This window comes from Hydra vulgaris, chromosome 11, assembly GCF_038396675.1.
Source record: "Hydra vulgaris chromosome 11, alternate assembly HydraT2T_AEP".
NCBI classification, from domain to species: domain Eukaryota; kingdom Metazoa; phylum Cnidaria; class Hydrozoa; order Anthoathecata; family Hydridae; genus Hydra; species Hydra vulgaris.
The window spans coordinates 24827706-24844335 of NC_088930.1; the positions used below are offsets into that span (position 1 = coordinate 24827706).

General features: G+C 25.5%; 2 protein-coding genes across 2 annotated transcripts; both read left to right on the plus strand.

Moving 5' to 3' along the window:
- The first annotated feature begins 1231 nt into the window (after window positions 1-1231).
- Window positions 1232-6122, plus strand: LOC100192268 (type II transmembrane C-type lectin). Its single transcript, XM_065810534.1, has 3 exons — window positions 1232-1387; window positions 4646-4894; window positions 5450-6122. The coding sequence occupies exons 1-3, from the start codon at window positions 1303-1305 to the stop codon at window positions 6067-6069; spliced, it is 954 nt and encodes a 317-aa protein (XP_065666606.1). The 5' UTR covers window positions 1232-1302; the 3' UTR covers window positions 6070-6122.
- A 6532-nt stretch (window positions 6123-12654) lies between these two features.
- On the plus strand, window positions 12655-14414 carry LOC100213249 (short stature homeobox protein). The gene is made up of 3 exons (XM_065810535.1): window positions 12655-13337; window positions 13646-13803; window positions 13909-14414. The coding sequence occupies exons 1-3, from the start codon at window positions 13217-13219 to the stop codon at window positions 14179-14181; spliced, it is 552 nt and encodes a 183-aa protein (XP_065666607.1). The 5' UTR covers window positions 12655-13216; the 3' UTR covers window positions 14182-14414.
- The last annotated feature ends 2216 nt before the right edge of the window (window positions 14415-16630 follow it).

The following is a 16630-nucleotide window of genomic DNA, read 5'->3' on the forward strand; positions in this document are numbered from 1 at the left end:
GCGACTGACACATAGGTAGATCATATAAGAAGTGTACATACATCGACTGACAAATAGGTAGACTATGCACGAAGTATACATACATCGACTGACAAATAGGTAGAACATGCACGAAGTATACAGACATCGACTGACAAATAGATAGAACATGCAATGAGTGGCGCTACATTGACTGAGGGTTTTGGTTTGGTCAGGCATTTTATCAATTTCAAACATTTTTTTTTTAAGTTTATTTTTTGCGGGGGGATTTTGTCTTATAACCTAAGTTTTTGTGTAATAGTTGAAATAAAGAATCTTAATAACTCATTAATAATTGATTTATTAAATTTGTGTGGTATATCAAACAATTGAGAGTTTATAATACTAAACAGTGGTTAAAATAACTCCATACTGCCAAAAATGGACTTAAAGCATTTTTCTTGTATAACAACGATATATATATAAATATATATATATATATATATATATATATATATATATATATATATATATATATATATATATATAAATATATATATATATATATATATACATATATATTTATATTTATATATATATATACACATCGTATATATATATATATATATATATATATATATATATATATATATATATATATATATATATATATATATATATATATATATATATATATATATATGTATATATTTCTTTACCACTTTTAGTTGTTGTTAATAATCAGTTTGAAATTAAATGTTAACGATTTAATGTGTTAGAGATGCACACGAGGCAATGCGAATGAGCAACCTGTGTTGTAACGTTACAATTGCATTTTAAAGTGTACAATTTCAAATTGAAGTATTAAGCAATAATTTTTTTGCTTTATTGTTTTTAAAAAACATGTTAAAAGTTTATGTGCTAAACATTTAGATTAAACAAAGCTTTTAATTAAAAAAGTTAAATTTCACTTTTTCATATCTTTTTTGTATTTATACATTTAATAACTATTTTTTGATAATTAATTTTAATTAGTCATATATATAAAATTTAATTTCATATATTTATATATAAGATTTTATAAGTTTCTTCATTAGTATTAGTATTGACAATATTTTTATTTTATGCCCTGCTGTATTTTTTATATTAAAATTGGCAATGAACAATATTGGCAAAATTTTTGTTTAAAGTTAGTTCAAAACAAATATGAGCACACCCTACTCTGCATGCGTTAACTTTCTTTGCTAACTATTTGTTTATACATATGTTAAAACATTTAAACACCTTTCTTGTTTAAAATAAAAAAAGAAATTAAGTTTAAAGCTTTTAATTACAGTACAAAAAATGAAGTCTAAGATCTCAAGCGTGATTTATATAGTTTTCAACTACATTTTATTCTTCTTTATTTCTCGCACGGTTGCCCAAGAATGTAAGTTGTATTGCAACAATGTTTATTTTTCTTTATTTCTCGCACGGTTGCCCAAGAATGTAAGTTGTATTGCAACAATGTTTATTTTTCTTTATTTCTCGCACGGTTGCCCAAGAATGTAAGTTGTATTGCAACAATGTTTATTTTTCTTTATTTCTCGCACGGTTGCCCAAGAATGTAAGTTGTATTGCAACAATGTTTATTTTTCTTTATTTCTCGCACGGTTGCCCAAGAATGTAAGTTGTATTGCAACAATGTTTATTTTTCTTTATTTCTCGCACGGTTGCCCAAGAATGTAAGTTGTATTGCAACAATGTTTAGTAGTTGTTTACTGCAATTAGTTATGAGCAACCAGTTATTTACTTATATGATTTTAACATTTTTTTAACATTTCTTTCGTTTTAATTAGTAATTTCGTAATCATTGTTCATTAAATATGCAAGAAAATTTATTTGGTTCAATCATTTTAATTAATAATTTGATAATTTTTTGACTTTGTTTATGTGTTGGTGGGGGCGGGGAGAGGTTTGCTTCTGCGGTTTAAAAAAACGGTGATTTATGAACATACAAAAGTTGGAATTTTTCTTATATTAGAGAATAGTCGATTGACAAAAATACGACACCCACAATAAAACACTATTGAAATTTTGTAAATTTCAACCCAAGTGAAGTATTTTTTGCTAAAATTACTAAAATGAACAAAGCTTTGCTTTGTTCATTTTACCCCCTCTCCTTACCCCCTTCCTCCCCCATTATTATTAACTTTTTTTTCATTATTATTAATTTTTTATTACATATTTGTTACAAGTTTTACTAATATATTCAAAATATGCGTGTTGTTTCCTTTGTATTTTGTTATATAGTTTTTGATATTTCATATATTTTGCAGGAAACGCTTTTTTTTTTTTGACTTCAGGTTTCTCTTATGCATGGAGATAAAAGCTTTTGTACGTTAATTTTCAATAAGAATTTTTTGCAAAATATCAATATAATTGGAGCTCGTAAATCTTAAAAATCCCAATAAGCTATTGATAAGAGTAATTGGTAAGCTATTGACAAGAGTGATTGGTAAGCTATTGACAAGAGTGATTGGTAAGCTATTGACAAGAGTGATTGGTAAGCTATTGATAAGAGTGATTGGTAAGCTATTGATAAGAGTGATTGGTAAGCTATTGACAAGAGTGATTGCTTTTAATAAAAGTGATTGTAAGCTTTTAATAAGAGTGTAAGCTTTTAATAAGAGTGATTGGTACGCTATTAATAAGAATGATTGGTAAGCTATTGATAAGAGTAATTGGTAAGCTATTGACAAGAGTGATTGGTAAGCTATTGACAAGAGTGATTGGTAAGCTATTGATAAGAGTTATTGGTAAGCTATTGACAAAAGTGATTGGTAAGCTTTTAATATGAGTGATTGGTAAGCTATTAATAAGGATGATTGGTAAGCTATTGATAAGAGTGATTGGTAAGCTATTGACAAGAGTGATTGGTAAGCTATTGACAAGAGTGATTGGTAAGCTATTGACAAGAGTGATTGGTAAGCTATTGATAAGAGTGATTGGTAAGCTATTGACAAGAGTGATTGGTAAGCTATTGACAAGAGTGATTGGTAAGCTATTGACAAGAGTGATTGCTTTTAATAAAAGTGATTGTAAGCTTTTAATAAGAGTGTAAGCTTTTAATAAGAGTGATTGGTACGCTATTAATAAGAATGATTGGTAAGCTATTGATAAGAGTAATTGGTAAGCTATTGACAAGAGTGATTGGTAAGCTATTGACAAGAGTGATTGGTAAGCTATTGACAAGAGTGATTGGTAAGCTATTGACAAGAGTGATTGGTAAGCTATTGACAAGAGTGATTGGTAAGCTATTGACAAGAGTGATTGGTAAGCTATTGACAAGAGTGATTGGTAAGCTATTGATAAGATTAGTTTTTAAAAGAAAGTTTTTTATTAAGTTTGATCAAAACTGAAAAAATTTAGAATTTAATCAAAATATAGTAAATAAATCAATTCAAAATACCCCATATTTCTAAGAAAACACTGGTGTTTGATAGAAAATATCATACTTGGGAAGCAAAAAATTGTAAGAGAGTAACTTTTAGTTTTTAAAAAGTTATCTTGCTGCTATTACATATAAAACTGGGGATTGTGAGCCTGTTAAAGTTCTTCTGCTACCTCACTATCCAAGAAAACATCAATATTTGTTAAAGACACCTTGCTGTTTGTAAAGTATGAAGTAATTTCTTTTAAAACAAGCAAAATATGTGTAACAATGTTATATGTTAAAGATAAAACGGCTATCCCCAATCCAATGTTTAAAGTTCAATTAACCTTGTTGTTAATAAAGAATTTAAAATTGAAAAATTTCTAAAAAAAAATCAATAAAAGTTAAAAAAAATGAAATTAAAGTAAAAAGGTTGTGTTCTTTTTTCACAAGTAAATAGAGTAAACCCGACAACTATGATAATAGAGTAAACCCAACAACTATGATAACAAAAATCTTTTAATTGTCGCAAATTAACTAGCTTTTTCGTTGCTGATACGTTTTCGGCCGAAAAATCAATTTTGTTTTAGAGTTACGAAAACCTATCTTTTTCTTCCTTTAAATACTTTTTTTTTATGAAGTTTTTTGAAACTTTTTTCCAATAACCTTAATATAAAAAACAACTAAAAAATTTAAGATTGTTAAATAATAGTACCTTTAACATATTATTAAAATCTTAAATTGAAAAAAACATTTTATATATTTTATGTTTTAGCATGATCCTAAAAAATTATATTTGAAGTTATTTATTTTATAATAAAATTTATTAAAATTGCTTTTGAGGGTTTGTGACTGAATAGTTAAACTAATTGATAAGCAATAAGCATGATCAATTTTGTATAACCAATGTCTTTAATTGGCATTCCCGCTAAGCTGCTTGCCAATACCCCATTCTCCCCTTTTTATTTCTAGATTTAACTCTAAGATTTTTATTTCTATTTTCAACTCAAAAAAGCTGATGAACAAATTAGAAAGCGATACAAATATATATAAAATAAAAGTAAAGAAAGCGATAACTTGTTAAAGATAAAAGAATTTTCAAGTTATTATTGTAGTCCTTAACCAAAATCTGGTTAAAAAGATATTTAAATATTTAAAAAAAACAACATGTGCTGAGTTTTTGAACCATGAATTTAGAAAAAAAAAACTTTTTTTACTAATATTTTGTAGTGCAATAAAAGTTTGGTAATTTTTTTAATCAATTTTTTACAGATCCATGTGACTCTGAAGAATGGAAATACTATCAAGGCTATTGTTATTGGAGTTCATTGTACCATCAGAGTCCTCTTCATCATAGAAGTAATTGGTTTAACGCTGCAAGAGAATGTCGCAAAAGAAATTCTGATCTAGCTTCCATTCAAAATCCAGGAGAAAATCACATGGTCTTCACACTAAATAGATGTGCTGATGCATGGGTTGGTTTAGTGATGATTGATAGCAACTTAAAAACGTCGCAAGCAGGTTTAAACTTTTGAACCTCTGAACAGAGTAACTTTCACTAGTATAACAACATAAAAAAACATAGTCATAATCAGAGGCGATTCTACAAATAAAATGAGGGGAGGGGGGTGAATCCTTAAAAAGTACCGCCTGGCTTCTAAAAAAAAAGAAAGGTCCTCAAAACTAAAATTTACCCAACTAAATTGTGTCAAATACTCGACTAGCCAACTACATAAAAAACCGATTATAACTTAAAAATCGCTTTTTGGGAGAGGTGGAACACCCCCACACACCAGCCTCCTCTCGTAAAATCGCCTCTGGTTATAATAATAAATATAATTTTATATACTATAAAACTTTAAAGCTATGACAAAATCATTTAACTTCATTTAATAACAAAACAAAAATTTTAACTTTTACTTTAGGTTTTTTAAATATATAAATTTGATAAATTTTTAAATATATAAATTTGATAAATTAGGTAAAGTTGAATATTTATGAGTATGATAACTGTATAAAACTTTTATTTAAGACATAATATCTTTAATTTAATTCATTTACATTGAAACATTTTAGGATGGGAATGGTTTGATAATTCTCAAAGAAACTTTGCTAACTGGCTTCCACAACACCCATTAAGAGATCACTACGAATGTTCATCTTTGTATAATGTCAATGGTCAATGGATAAATAGCATTCACTGTGGGAATGCTCGAAACTACTACGTATGTAAAAAACAAGCTACTGGAAGTGGGTTTGTAAACATTACTACTGAATTTCACAAGCTTCGAGGCCCTTGTGATGACGGATGGTTTGCGTTAGGAGAGAAATGTTACCATGTAAATCCGGCAAAAGTGGATTATTTTGAAGCAATGATTCAATGTCAATCTATGAAGGGACAGCTTGTATCAATACATAACAGCAAAGAAGATGCAGATTTAACAAGAATCTTTGATGCATGCGAAACACCATGGATAGGGCTTGAAAACACTGATCCCAACAAAGTTGGAGAAAACTCAGGATGGAAATGGAGCGACGGTACCCTTATAGACTATCATAATTGGAAAGACGGAGGAATCACAAAAGACCAAACAAAGCAGTGTGGTATGCTACAAAGGGGTGCTAAATGGGAAAATGTTCCATGTTGGGAACTACATCCATTTGTTTGTGAAAAACCAAAGCCCAAAACAATATGATAAATTATAATATACTAAAATCTTAAATATCTTAAATAAAGCGTCGTAATTAACGTCATATTTTCTATTGTTATTTTATTCTAATATATATTTATAACATCTTGTTTTTCTGTTTTTCAATAATTTTTTTGAATTTTTTTTATTAGCACACATAAAAAAAATCATTTAAAAGTTTGTTCATACTTTTAAGTAGAGTTTGGACTGTTGTAATTGTAATGAAAATAATAACAGAAACAATAATTATTGTTATTGCATTAACTTTTTTAGAAACAATAACAATACCCGTGATTTACAATTTTTGTAATACTGTAACACAATAACAATAAATATTGTATTGCAATTCATCTTCACAATACAATAATAAAATAACCCACTTCAATAACAATAAATATTGTATTGTAATTCATCTTTTTAACACAATAACAATTTGTTGTTATTGTAATGAAAAAAATTATTGTAATGTCAAAACTTAGTCATATGACCAGAAATAAAATAAACATTCATATATTATTTGTACCCAATTTCAATAGGGTACAAGTAATATATGATTATTGATTCTATTTCTATTTTATTTTTTGAATTTCACTTATCCTAGTTGCAAACTTTATATAGCTCTATAAAAGTGAGTTTTATTGGACCAATTTTTCTTTTACTGCTGGGGATAGATATGTATACATAATCAATTTCTATAAATTCTTCCACTCAGTTTTTGGCTTTTACAACAGACACCAAATGTTTCGATGACACTTACTCTAGTCTGATAAGTGATGAGTGACCTGAAAATAAAGAAAAAATTGTTGCAAAATAAAAGTTCACATGCTTAGACGATATAATATATAATTACCCAAGTTAATGGCTCTCTGATTCCACAATGCTGTAATTTATTACTCTTAGCGGTTATTTATAATACAATAGCTATTGGACTTTGAAATAGTAATACAATACACCACAATGTTTATTGTAACTGTTTTCCATCAAAACAATACAATAGTTATTGTAATTGTATTACATCACAGTAATAAAATACAAAATTTTAGGATTTCGATGTATTGTTTGAACAAAATAATACAATAGTTATTGTAATTGTTTTTCATCACAGCAATACGATAACAATAAATAATGTTTTAATCACGTCTCTGGTATTACAATGCAACATTATTGTATTGTTATGTGTTATTGTATTTAACTTTTTACAATTACAATAGCAACAGTCCGAACCCTAGTTTTAAGAAAATATTTTTTTTTTGGTTTTTGAATGTTCAGCAGTGACATAACCGATTTTTTTTTTTTTTTTGTAAACTTATTCTTGCAAGAAAATTTAAAAAGCAATTTAAATACAATTGTATTTAAATTGGTTTAAAATGATGCAATAACAATTGGGACTTCAGTGCCTCTCCATCAATAGAAAGGCCCGTAAGTAAAAACATCGTTTGTTGAGAAACTGTGTTTTTAAGAGAAATTTTCAATAAAACAGTCTTATACTTGTTTAGACGAACTTAAACTTAGATGTAGATTAGAAAATATATAAAGAAAAAAGCAAAAATGTGCAATTATTTATAGAGTATCCAAGGAAACAATTTAAAAAAAAAAAAAAATGTTGGTTTCCTTATTACAATCAGTTCTGTAAAATGCAAAACAATAAGTTCTGTAAAATGCAATTTTTATTTGGATAAATATAATACGTCACTGCAAAAAGATTATATTATTATTACTCATAAAAAAATGATATTACTAGTCGTAAGATAAAAACATTTTAAAGAAGTAAAAAATTTTAAATAAAATTTTAAAACAAAAACTTTAAATAAAATCTTAAAACAAAAACTTTAAAGAAGTAAAGTAATCTTTGTAAATATTACCTACACAAGCATCGTACTTATATTAGGTTAAAATTACTTAAAATTATTTTTAATTATTTAAAATAAAAAATAATATTTATTTTTTGACTTTTGTAGGTTTAATTTAAGATAGTTGAACTGCAAATAATACTTGCATTAATAGAAAAAATTAGAAAATTTATTCAAGGCAAGATGGCGTATGAGACAAGATTTTCATTTAACAGCTTTTGATATAACAACTCAACAATAAAGTTAAAGAATAAGTAAAAATAAAGCTGTATATATAGTTTTTATTTTAAAATATCATTTGGTTTTTTGAAAGATTATCAACGGTTATATGCATTTAACATTTTCACGAATCTTTGGTTTAACCATCAAAGTTTCTAATACATTTAAGTCCAAAATGATTTAATATTTATTACAATCCTAGATCATATTTGTATTTGGACTTTATTTACCGATCACTTGTAATTGAAACTTAAAATTAACCGGAAAAAAAATTAAGCGCTAAACTGGTTCTATGTTTAAAGTAATGATTACTGAGGAGAAGGAGGGGGAAGGGTTGGGAACTGCGTTTATAGCAAAAAGCTAAACAAACTCGTTTTGTGTTTATTAAACAATATGCAGGGTTATTAAATATTATCTCAATATAGCTTCAAACATCTATAACGGACGCGGTGGGCATGAAAGCCCACTGCATCCGCAATTTATTTTAATAACCTGTTTATATTATTTACTATTTTTCTAATTATTTACTCATCGCAAAAATAGAAAGTTTAAAGCTATATAACATCCATTCTTCATTTATTCGTGTCCTTATCAAACGCTGAACTTTTTTTTTTTATTTTGTAAAAAAGTTATTAAAAGACATTTTTGTGTCTAAAGTATTTATTAATATGCTTTAAATATAATTTGTCTTGTCTTTATTAAATATTTATTAGGCATTTATTGTGTTCGTTACGTCTCAATAACTTATTTATTGGTTTTTGATTATTGTTCAATATGTCTCAATTACACATTTATTGAGTTTTAATAGATTGTGCTATTGTAATATGATTTGTGCTACTATTAGATTGTACTACTTTTCTTATATTTTAATTATTATTATTTGTTATTATGTCTCAATTACAAATTTAACACACACACAAAAAATACATACGTGAGTTTGCATATAAAAAGACCATTTGGATATTTTAAATATTTATATATTTTTACGAAAACTTTATACGAAATATTTATGCATTATATTCGATATATTATGTATTTTCTCAGCATTATGTTTTAATATTAGCATCAGATTATTTAACATAACGCGAAAAGGGTGTAGAGGTACAGCGCTCGCCTCGTAAACGAGATATTCCGACTTCGATCCCCATCACGTCCCTGATAGTACCGCGCTCAAATTGTTGTTTCGTGCAGCGACCTTGTTTATCTATGGAATTTATGAAAGCAATAATTCCATGTATGAAAAAAATAATTTTATGTTTAGAATCAATGTGACAATTTAAACGTCATAAATACGATTCAAACCAAACGGTTTAAACGTCATAAATACGATTCAAACCAAACGGTTTAAACGTCATAAATACGATTCAAACGGTTTAAACGTCATAAATACGATTCAAACGGTTTAAACACATAAACTAATTGCTCAAACTAAAATGTGTGTAAAATTTTAATATAAAAATAGTAGACAAAATAAAGAAGGTCTTTATAAATAAAATAATAACCCATTATCTAAAAGTTCAGTAGTTTAAATGCACGTTAATCGTACAAATTGCTTATTAATCAAGTCAAGTCAAGCAAAATTATTTTCAAGATTGCAAGCTTTTAAGATTATAATAAGGTTACGGATAAAAAGCAATATGCAATAAATTAGAAAAACTGCAAAAAAAATAATAAATTATTTCGGAAATTTAATAAATATAATAAAGACTTTTTAGTTCTTTTATTATTTATTCGAAATTGTTGCAAATGATACTATAGTGTTACATTAAAAAAAAAATGAATAAAAATATATAAATAAGAGTTACAATTTTTGATAACTTTATGATAACGCAGAGATCATGTGATCTGGCTACCTAAAATGTCCCAATATTTTTTATTTATATGTAATGTATATGCTTAAACTGTAGATATAAATAAACAAATTCAATACTTGCAGATAATAAACTTATAACTATTTTTTTCAGTTTGATAATGGCTTATACTATATTAGCAGAAATATCACAATAAAATAACCAAACATGATGTCGTTTTTTATCATGTATACATCCATCCATCCATCCAATCATCCATCCATACATACATACATACATACATACATACATACATACATACATACATACATACATACATACATACATACATACATACATACATACATACATACATACATACATACATACATACATACATACATACATACATGCATACATATGTTGCGTCCATAATGGTCGTTACAATCCAAGTTAAAATGCACTAAACAAATTCTAGTAAATACTTAAGAAATTATAAGAAATAGACATTCTGACATTCTAAATAGGGTTACATTACTGCATTTCTAAGTTCAGTATGGCTACTTAATTCCGTGTTTTTATATTTTCTTTAAAAATTTTGTTTTTTTTATAAAAATAACATTTCCTGCATTTTCACGAACATACGGGAAATGTATAAATAAAATTTTTGAAATGATCATTAAGTTACAATCAAGTTATTTACTTTTATATTTTAATATTTATAAGTAACAACAATTTTTTAATAAGTTAAATTAGCTCTGACATACTCTGTCAAAGCAAACCTAGATTTGTAAGTTAATAATGCACTCCATTTAAAACTCTGGGTGAAGCACCCATGCTATGCTATATTTTATATAAGATATATAATATTATAAAAACTAACCATCCCATATGCACTATATACTCAATATAGATTATAATAAACAACTAAAGTCTTCTATATGTTTTTAAGCACTCTTTTTTCACACAAATGAAATACTATGAAACCGTTTTCTGTCACTAATCCTATTTGTTCCCATGTTATCAGATTATAGCCTATCTGATGATAACAGTTACGGCATAATTATGGAAACTTTTTAATAAAAAAAGCTCTGATATATATATATATATATATATTATATATATATATATATATATATATATATATATATATATATATATATATATTATATATATATATATTAAAAGAAAATACTATTTGGTTGCGTGTACGTCAAATCGCTCCGCCAAATAGTAATAAAAAGCAATATCTTTCTACGCAACACTTTTACAAAGTAAGTTAATTTTGAACTTTAGGAATATTGGAACGGAAATTGAATTTCCATGTATAAACTAGTTTGTATATTTTTCCCGGGATAAACGGATTAGAATGATTACTCAATTGATTTTTTTCTTTATCAGTAACACTTGATTAATTTTTATGTGATCTAGTAATTTTAGTTTTATTTGAAAGTGTTTTTTTTGTCTTAACGATTACAAGATTAAAGAGATCCAAAAAGATAAATGTCACAAATTCGCAGAGATCCTAGTGACGACTTTAATAATTGTTTAACTATTACAATACTGAAATTGAGCAATAGTGCAACAAACAAGAGATTTAAATGTATATATCATTAAATTTAAAAGGATATATATATATATATATATATATATATATATATATATATATATATATATATATATATATATATATATATATATATATATATATATATATATATATATATATATATATATATATATATATATATATATATATATATATATATATATAACAATATAACAAAAAAAGCAACAAAATAAAAATTTTTATAATAAGTTTTTATTTTGTTGCTTTTTTTCGTTTTGTTCAAAATATTCAGACCTGTTTATCTCATATCTGGCAGCCTCAGAGAAGAATGATAAAATTTTCTATAATAAGAAAAAAGAGTTATAACTTTTCATCAAAGTCTGACAGATTGTCCAGATAAAAATAAGACTATAAGAGGGAATATTAAGTATGCTTGAAAATTTATTTTTCTAAAGTATTTTTATTCAGTGTTAAATTGTATAACTTTGGTTCAAGGCAATTATTGATTACGTTCTAATATGTTTAATGTTTGCATATTTCAATATATTTGTATAGCTTGAGAATTTTTAAAATTTTTGGTTAAAAATTCGCTATTAAAAAATTTTTGTTTTTTTATTTTGGACTTACATGGTCTAATTCAAGGTCGGTTTTGATCAAGTTCTTTGATGCAATTTGTCGTTTTATATTTAATTTTTATGGTTTAGTGGAGTTCTCCGTTTTGAAAATTTTGGTATTAAAACATCAAAACTTTTTAAATCTGTGTATGATATAAACTTGTATATGTGTAGGATTTTTTTTTTTCAAATAAAAAAAAGAAAAAGAGCGCTGCTTAACTTTTGACTTACGTTTAAAGAAGCAGAAACATAACAGTTTTTTAAAACAGATAAAATACAGAAAAGTAATGACTTTTCTGTATTTTATCTGTTTATCTGTATATATATAAACTTAAAAAATAGTATTTTTTTTTTTTTCAAATTTCAAAACTAAAAGCGTTATTAACAAATTGACAAAATTTAACCAAAAAAATATAAGGAAATGGCAGTTTTAATATCTATAACGATATAGCTAAATGTTTTTGTATTTATAAAAGTTTAGGTTTCCCGAAGTATCAAAATATTTAATCATGTATTTAAATTTAATAGAAAAACGGCAAGCAAATATCGACGTAAATAAAAAAAAATCCCCGGTACCAATATAGAAACAAGTCGTCACTTTGTTCCTATTTACATTCTTTTGTAAAAATACAAACGAAATTTCCATTTAGATCTAAATCACGCTACGATACCGTTTCCTTATCATAAGATGTTCATAATACGGTTTTTTTTAAGAAACGGAAATTAGTTACAATAATTATATAATTTGAAAGCTAATAGAAAAACCGAGTACTCAGCAAATAAACTCAATATTAACTAATAAACTTCCGTGCATTTGGCCAGCAGGTATACTTAATGATAAAGTAAAAAAAATTGCAGATGGTATTTGTTAATGTACTATTTACTAAAAGTTTAAAGAGAAAATAGTTTTTTACACAGGAGATCTACGAAGGAGAAACGTCACAATACACAAAGACTTTTTGAAGCATGTTTTGAGCTAGACGGACGGAAATATTAATTGAATGGCAAGTAGTTGATTAATTACTAATTACTATTTAGAACATTTTAAAGCAGTATAAATTGAAATGACATTAAATAAAACGCTTTAGTTGAAGTAGAATCTTATGTACAATGCACTCTGCCTCAGTTGCTATAACGGACCCAAAAAGAAAAAAACTAAGCACTTTCTCTGTAAAAGATATTCTTGGGTTAGATGAAGCTGACACTCGCAAAGAAACTAAAAATAATGATGGTAAAAAAAAATATTTATCATGTTATATGTTTTGTTCATATCACAATAAAATATCATTTACTAATATATATATATATATATATATATATATATATATATATATATATATATATATATATATATATATATATATATATATATATATATATATATATATATATATATATATATATATATATATATATATATATATATGAAGGACGAATATTTATTAAGTATAAGAAAAAATATGTAATTATACTAAACTATTTTATATCTTTTACTCTTATAATTTACAAAATTATTTTTATTAAATTTTTTTATTAAAGAGGAAGACATAAATGAGCAAGGTAAAAAAACGAGACAGTGTTTTTCTACAACGCAAGTTGAACAACTCGAAAAGCTTTTTAATGAAATCAATTATCCAGATGCATATACTAGGCAAATGTTAGCAAAAAAAATGAAAGTCTCCGAAACTAGAATACAAGTAAATTTTATACTTCTGACTCATTAATTTTTAACGTATTTCTCAACTGTCTGAATCAACTTTCGAACATTTAACTTATAATTTTTTTTTCAAAAACTCATTTAGATTTGGTGTCAAAATCGCAGAGCAAAAATCCGCCGTCAAAGAAAATTGCATCAACCACTTATACCTCAAAGTACTGATATACATAATATAAATAAATTTCAAAATTTTCCTTGGCACCATTATTTGCATCAAACATATCTTCCTTTTCATCACAACACAGAGCTAGCTTGCAAAAGCTGTTCTTCCGACCTTCCTCTTTACGAAAGAAGACCAGAGTTACATTTTAGAAACTTTGGTACGAACTTTACTGATCATAAAAAATACTTTCATTGAAAATAAATTTTACTTTTTTTATTTTCAACAAAAAACATAATTAAACAGAGAAATACTGAGAAAAATATATACTGAGAAAAATATACGGAGAAAAGAAGAGTTAGGCATTTTTGGCTTTTAGATTGTATCATATTTATAATATCATATTTATAGAAATGTATTAAAAAGTTATTTATTCTTTGTAATATAGTTAAAAGAATTTTTCTTTATAAGAAAAAAAATAAATTGGAATATTTTTTCATTATTTTTCGTAATTATTTACTTTAAATAGCAATTTAAGCAAGCTTATATTGTATAAATATTTTTAAACTAATGGTAAATTATTATAATTAATAGAACAGGACAAATTACCATGTGTTCAGACTTCTTTATTTTATAAATAAAAACTGCCGTATGTATTCTCTAATTGAAACTAAATATATAGAACATATGCTATGAATTGCCTTAATCAATTAGATAGTCTAATTTTTTTAACAATGAAATAGTAACTTAATGGTACCTATGTAATAAGCTGGGTGTTGTAAAACCCTTAGGATTGCTTATTAAACTTAGTTCTATGTAATTTTTCTCTGAAATTAAATTAAATGTTATTTTTTTAAAGTTTTAAAATTATATTTTGTTTAATATATATTAGGATGATTCATATTTTATCAATTTTTGAAATTGAACTTTTACCTTAATTTGAAACAATACCATTTATGTAAAAAATGTTTGAGCCCAAAATAAAAATTTAGAGCCTTTAATAAAAGGTGTTTCGAAAACCTAGCGGGAACCTTAAAACTTGTTCCTAATTTTTTTTTTTTTTTTTACTGCTATATATTGCATATATATGTGCAGAAAAAAAATTTAAAAACATAATGTAACATGCATATTTTTTAATATTAATTATTAAACATATACATGACACTACTATAAATGTTTATAATAGTGTCAAATGAGTGTATAAAGAGTATATTTTGTACCTTAAGTGGTAGGATATGTGATATTCTATCACAGTGATACCCTTAAGGTTATTTTTACTTTTTTTTTTAGAGTGTATGGTGCGCGTTTGTACGGTGCACGTTTTTTGTCTTTAAGAGTAAACAAAAAATCAAAAAACTGCATAAAATAGTAGAATTTATATCAACTTTTTATTCAACCTGATTTTTAAGAACATTTTTACTTTTATGCTGCGTCTTTCCAAGCTATAAAAGTTGGCAAATAATACAAAGAAATAATAGAATATGTAAAACAACATGCTCTGTTTACAATTATAAATGGCATTGAAGACCAACTTACTTTCAAGATCTTTCTGTTGCAAAGATAGAAAAAGTAAAAAAAAAGCAATTTTCTCAGTTCTTGAAATGTTTCTCAGTCCTTGAACCGTTACTCAGTTTCTGAACTGTTTAAGCAATTAGAGAGATTTAAAACTTTTAACTTTAGGCCTAAAAACTATTAAGTCACATAACACGTAGCAGAAAACTCTCGGTTTATATTTAGCTTAATAAATCTCACCAAGTTGTATACTTAACTTTTCTTAATTTAGTTAAACAGTCCGGCACCACAATATGTCATATCTGAGTTTAAAACTTGTTGTCTATCTTTTAGTGGTTAACGTTTCCGGAAGATCAGTAAAAATTGTATTAAACTTTGTAAATATTTGTAGCGAATGTTTTGTTTGTTTTATTTTTTTGCTTGAAAAGGTTAAATTAAACATTAGACAAAATTAAATCTAAAATTTTTATCAAGTTGCTTGTGTTTGTATGAGTTTGCATTACTTGAATAAATAGTCGAATAACTATACATTTTTTTAGCTTAACTTTTACTTAATGTCATATTTAAATAAGAAAATAGCATTATGCACTATTCAGTTAAATATAGAAGTGCAAAATACAATATTAAACTCATTTTTTTTTTAAAAAAACATAGATTTATAAAAAAGCATATTGTTTTCGGGTTTCCAAAAACAATAAAAAAAGTTTAAGTTACTTGAAAGCTTAAATTTTTTAATTGCATCGAATTTTGTTTAAAGTTTCTTAAATAAAGAGGACGATACTTAGATACAATTATAATCTAATATTAAGTATTCATTATTCACTCAATATATATCTATTTTAACCTATTCCAATAAAGACATCTTTATTTAGTCATAATCACATAAAACTTATTCAAAACATATTTTCATGAAAAAATTTGATTAAGATATAACTATTTTTTATAGCTTTATTTTCTAAAAACTTGAATTCTGTATTACATTATTTATTAAAAATTTGAGTAAGACATCTTTATATTACTCTCTCTTTTTAAGAAGTTATCAAACGTTCTAAGGAGTTATTAAACGTTCTAAGAAGTTATCAAACGTTCTAAGGAGTTATTAAACGTTCTAAGGAGTTATCAAACGTTCTAAGAAGTTATCAAACGTTCTAAGGAGTTATTAAACGTTCTAAGGAGTTATTAAACGTTCTAAGGA

Bases quoted from the DNA above. Each gene is read 5' to 3' on its own strand.
- LOC100213249 (XM_065810535.1), top strand. From the start codon at position 13,217: ATGCACTCTGCCTCAGTTGCTATAACGGACCCAAAAAGAAAAAAACTA. The intron at 13,338-13,645 runs GTAAAAAAAAAT...TTTTTATTAAAG, and splicing joins AGAAACTAAAAATAATGATG to AGGAAGACATAAATGAGCAA. The intron at 13,804-13,908 runs GTAAATTTTATA...AAACTCATTTAG, and splicing joins TCTCCGAAACTAGAATACAA to ATTTGGTGTCAAAATCGCAG.
- LOC100192268 (XM_065810534.1), top strand. From the start codon at position 1,303: ATGAAGTCTAAGATCTCAAGCGTGATTTATATAGTTTTCAACTACATT. The intron at 1,388-4,645 runs GTAAGTTGTATT...AATTTTTTACAG, and splicing joins TCGCACGGTTGCCCAAGAAT to ATCCATGTGACTCTGAAGAA. The intron at 4,895-5,449 runs GTTTAAACTTTT...GAAACATTTTAG, and splicing joins CTTAAAAACGTCGCAAGCAG to GATGGGAATGGTTTGATAAT.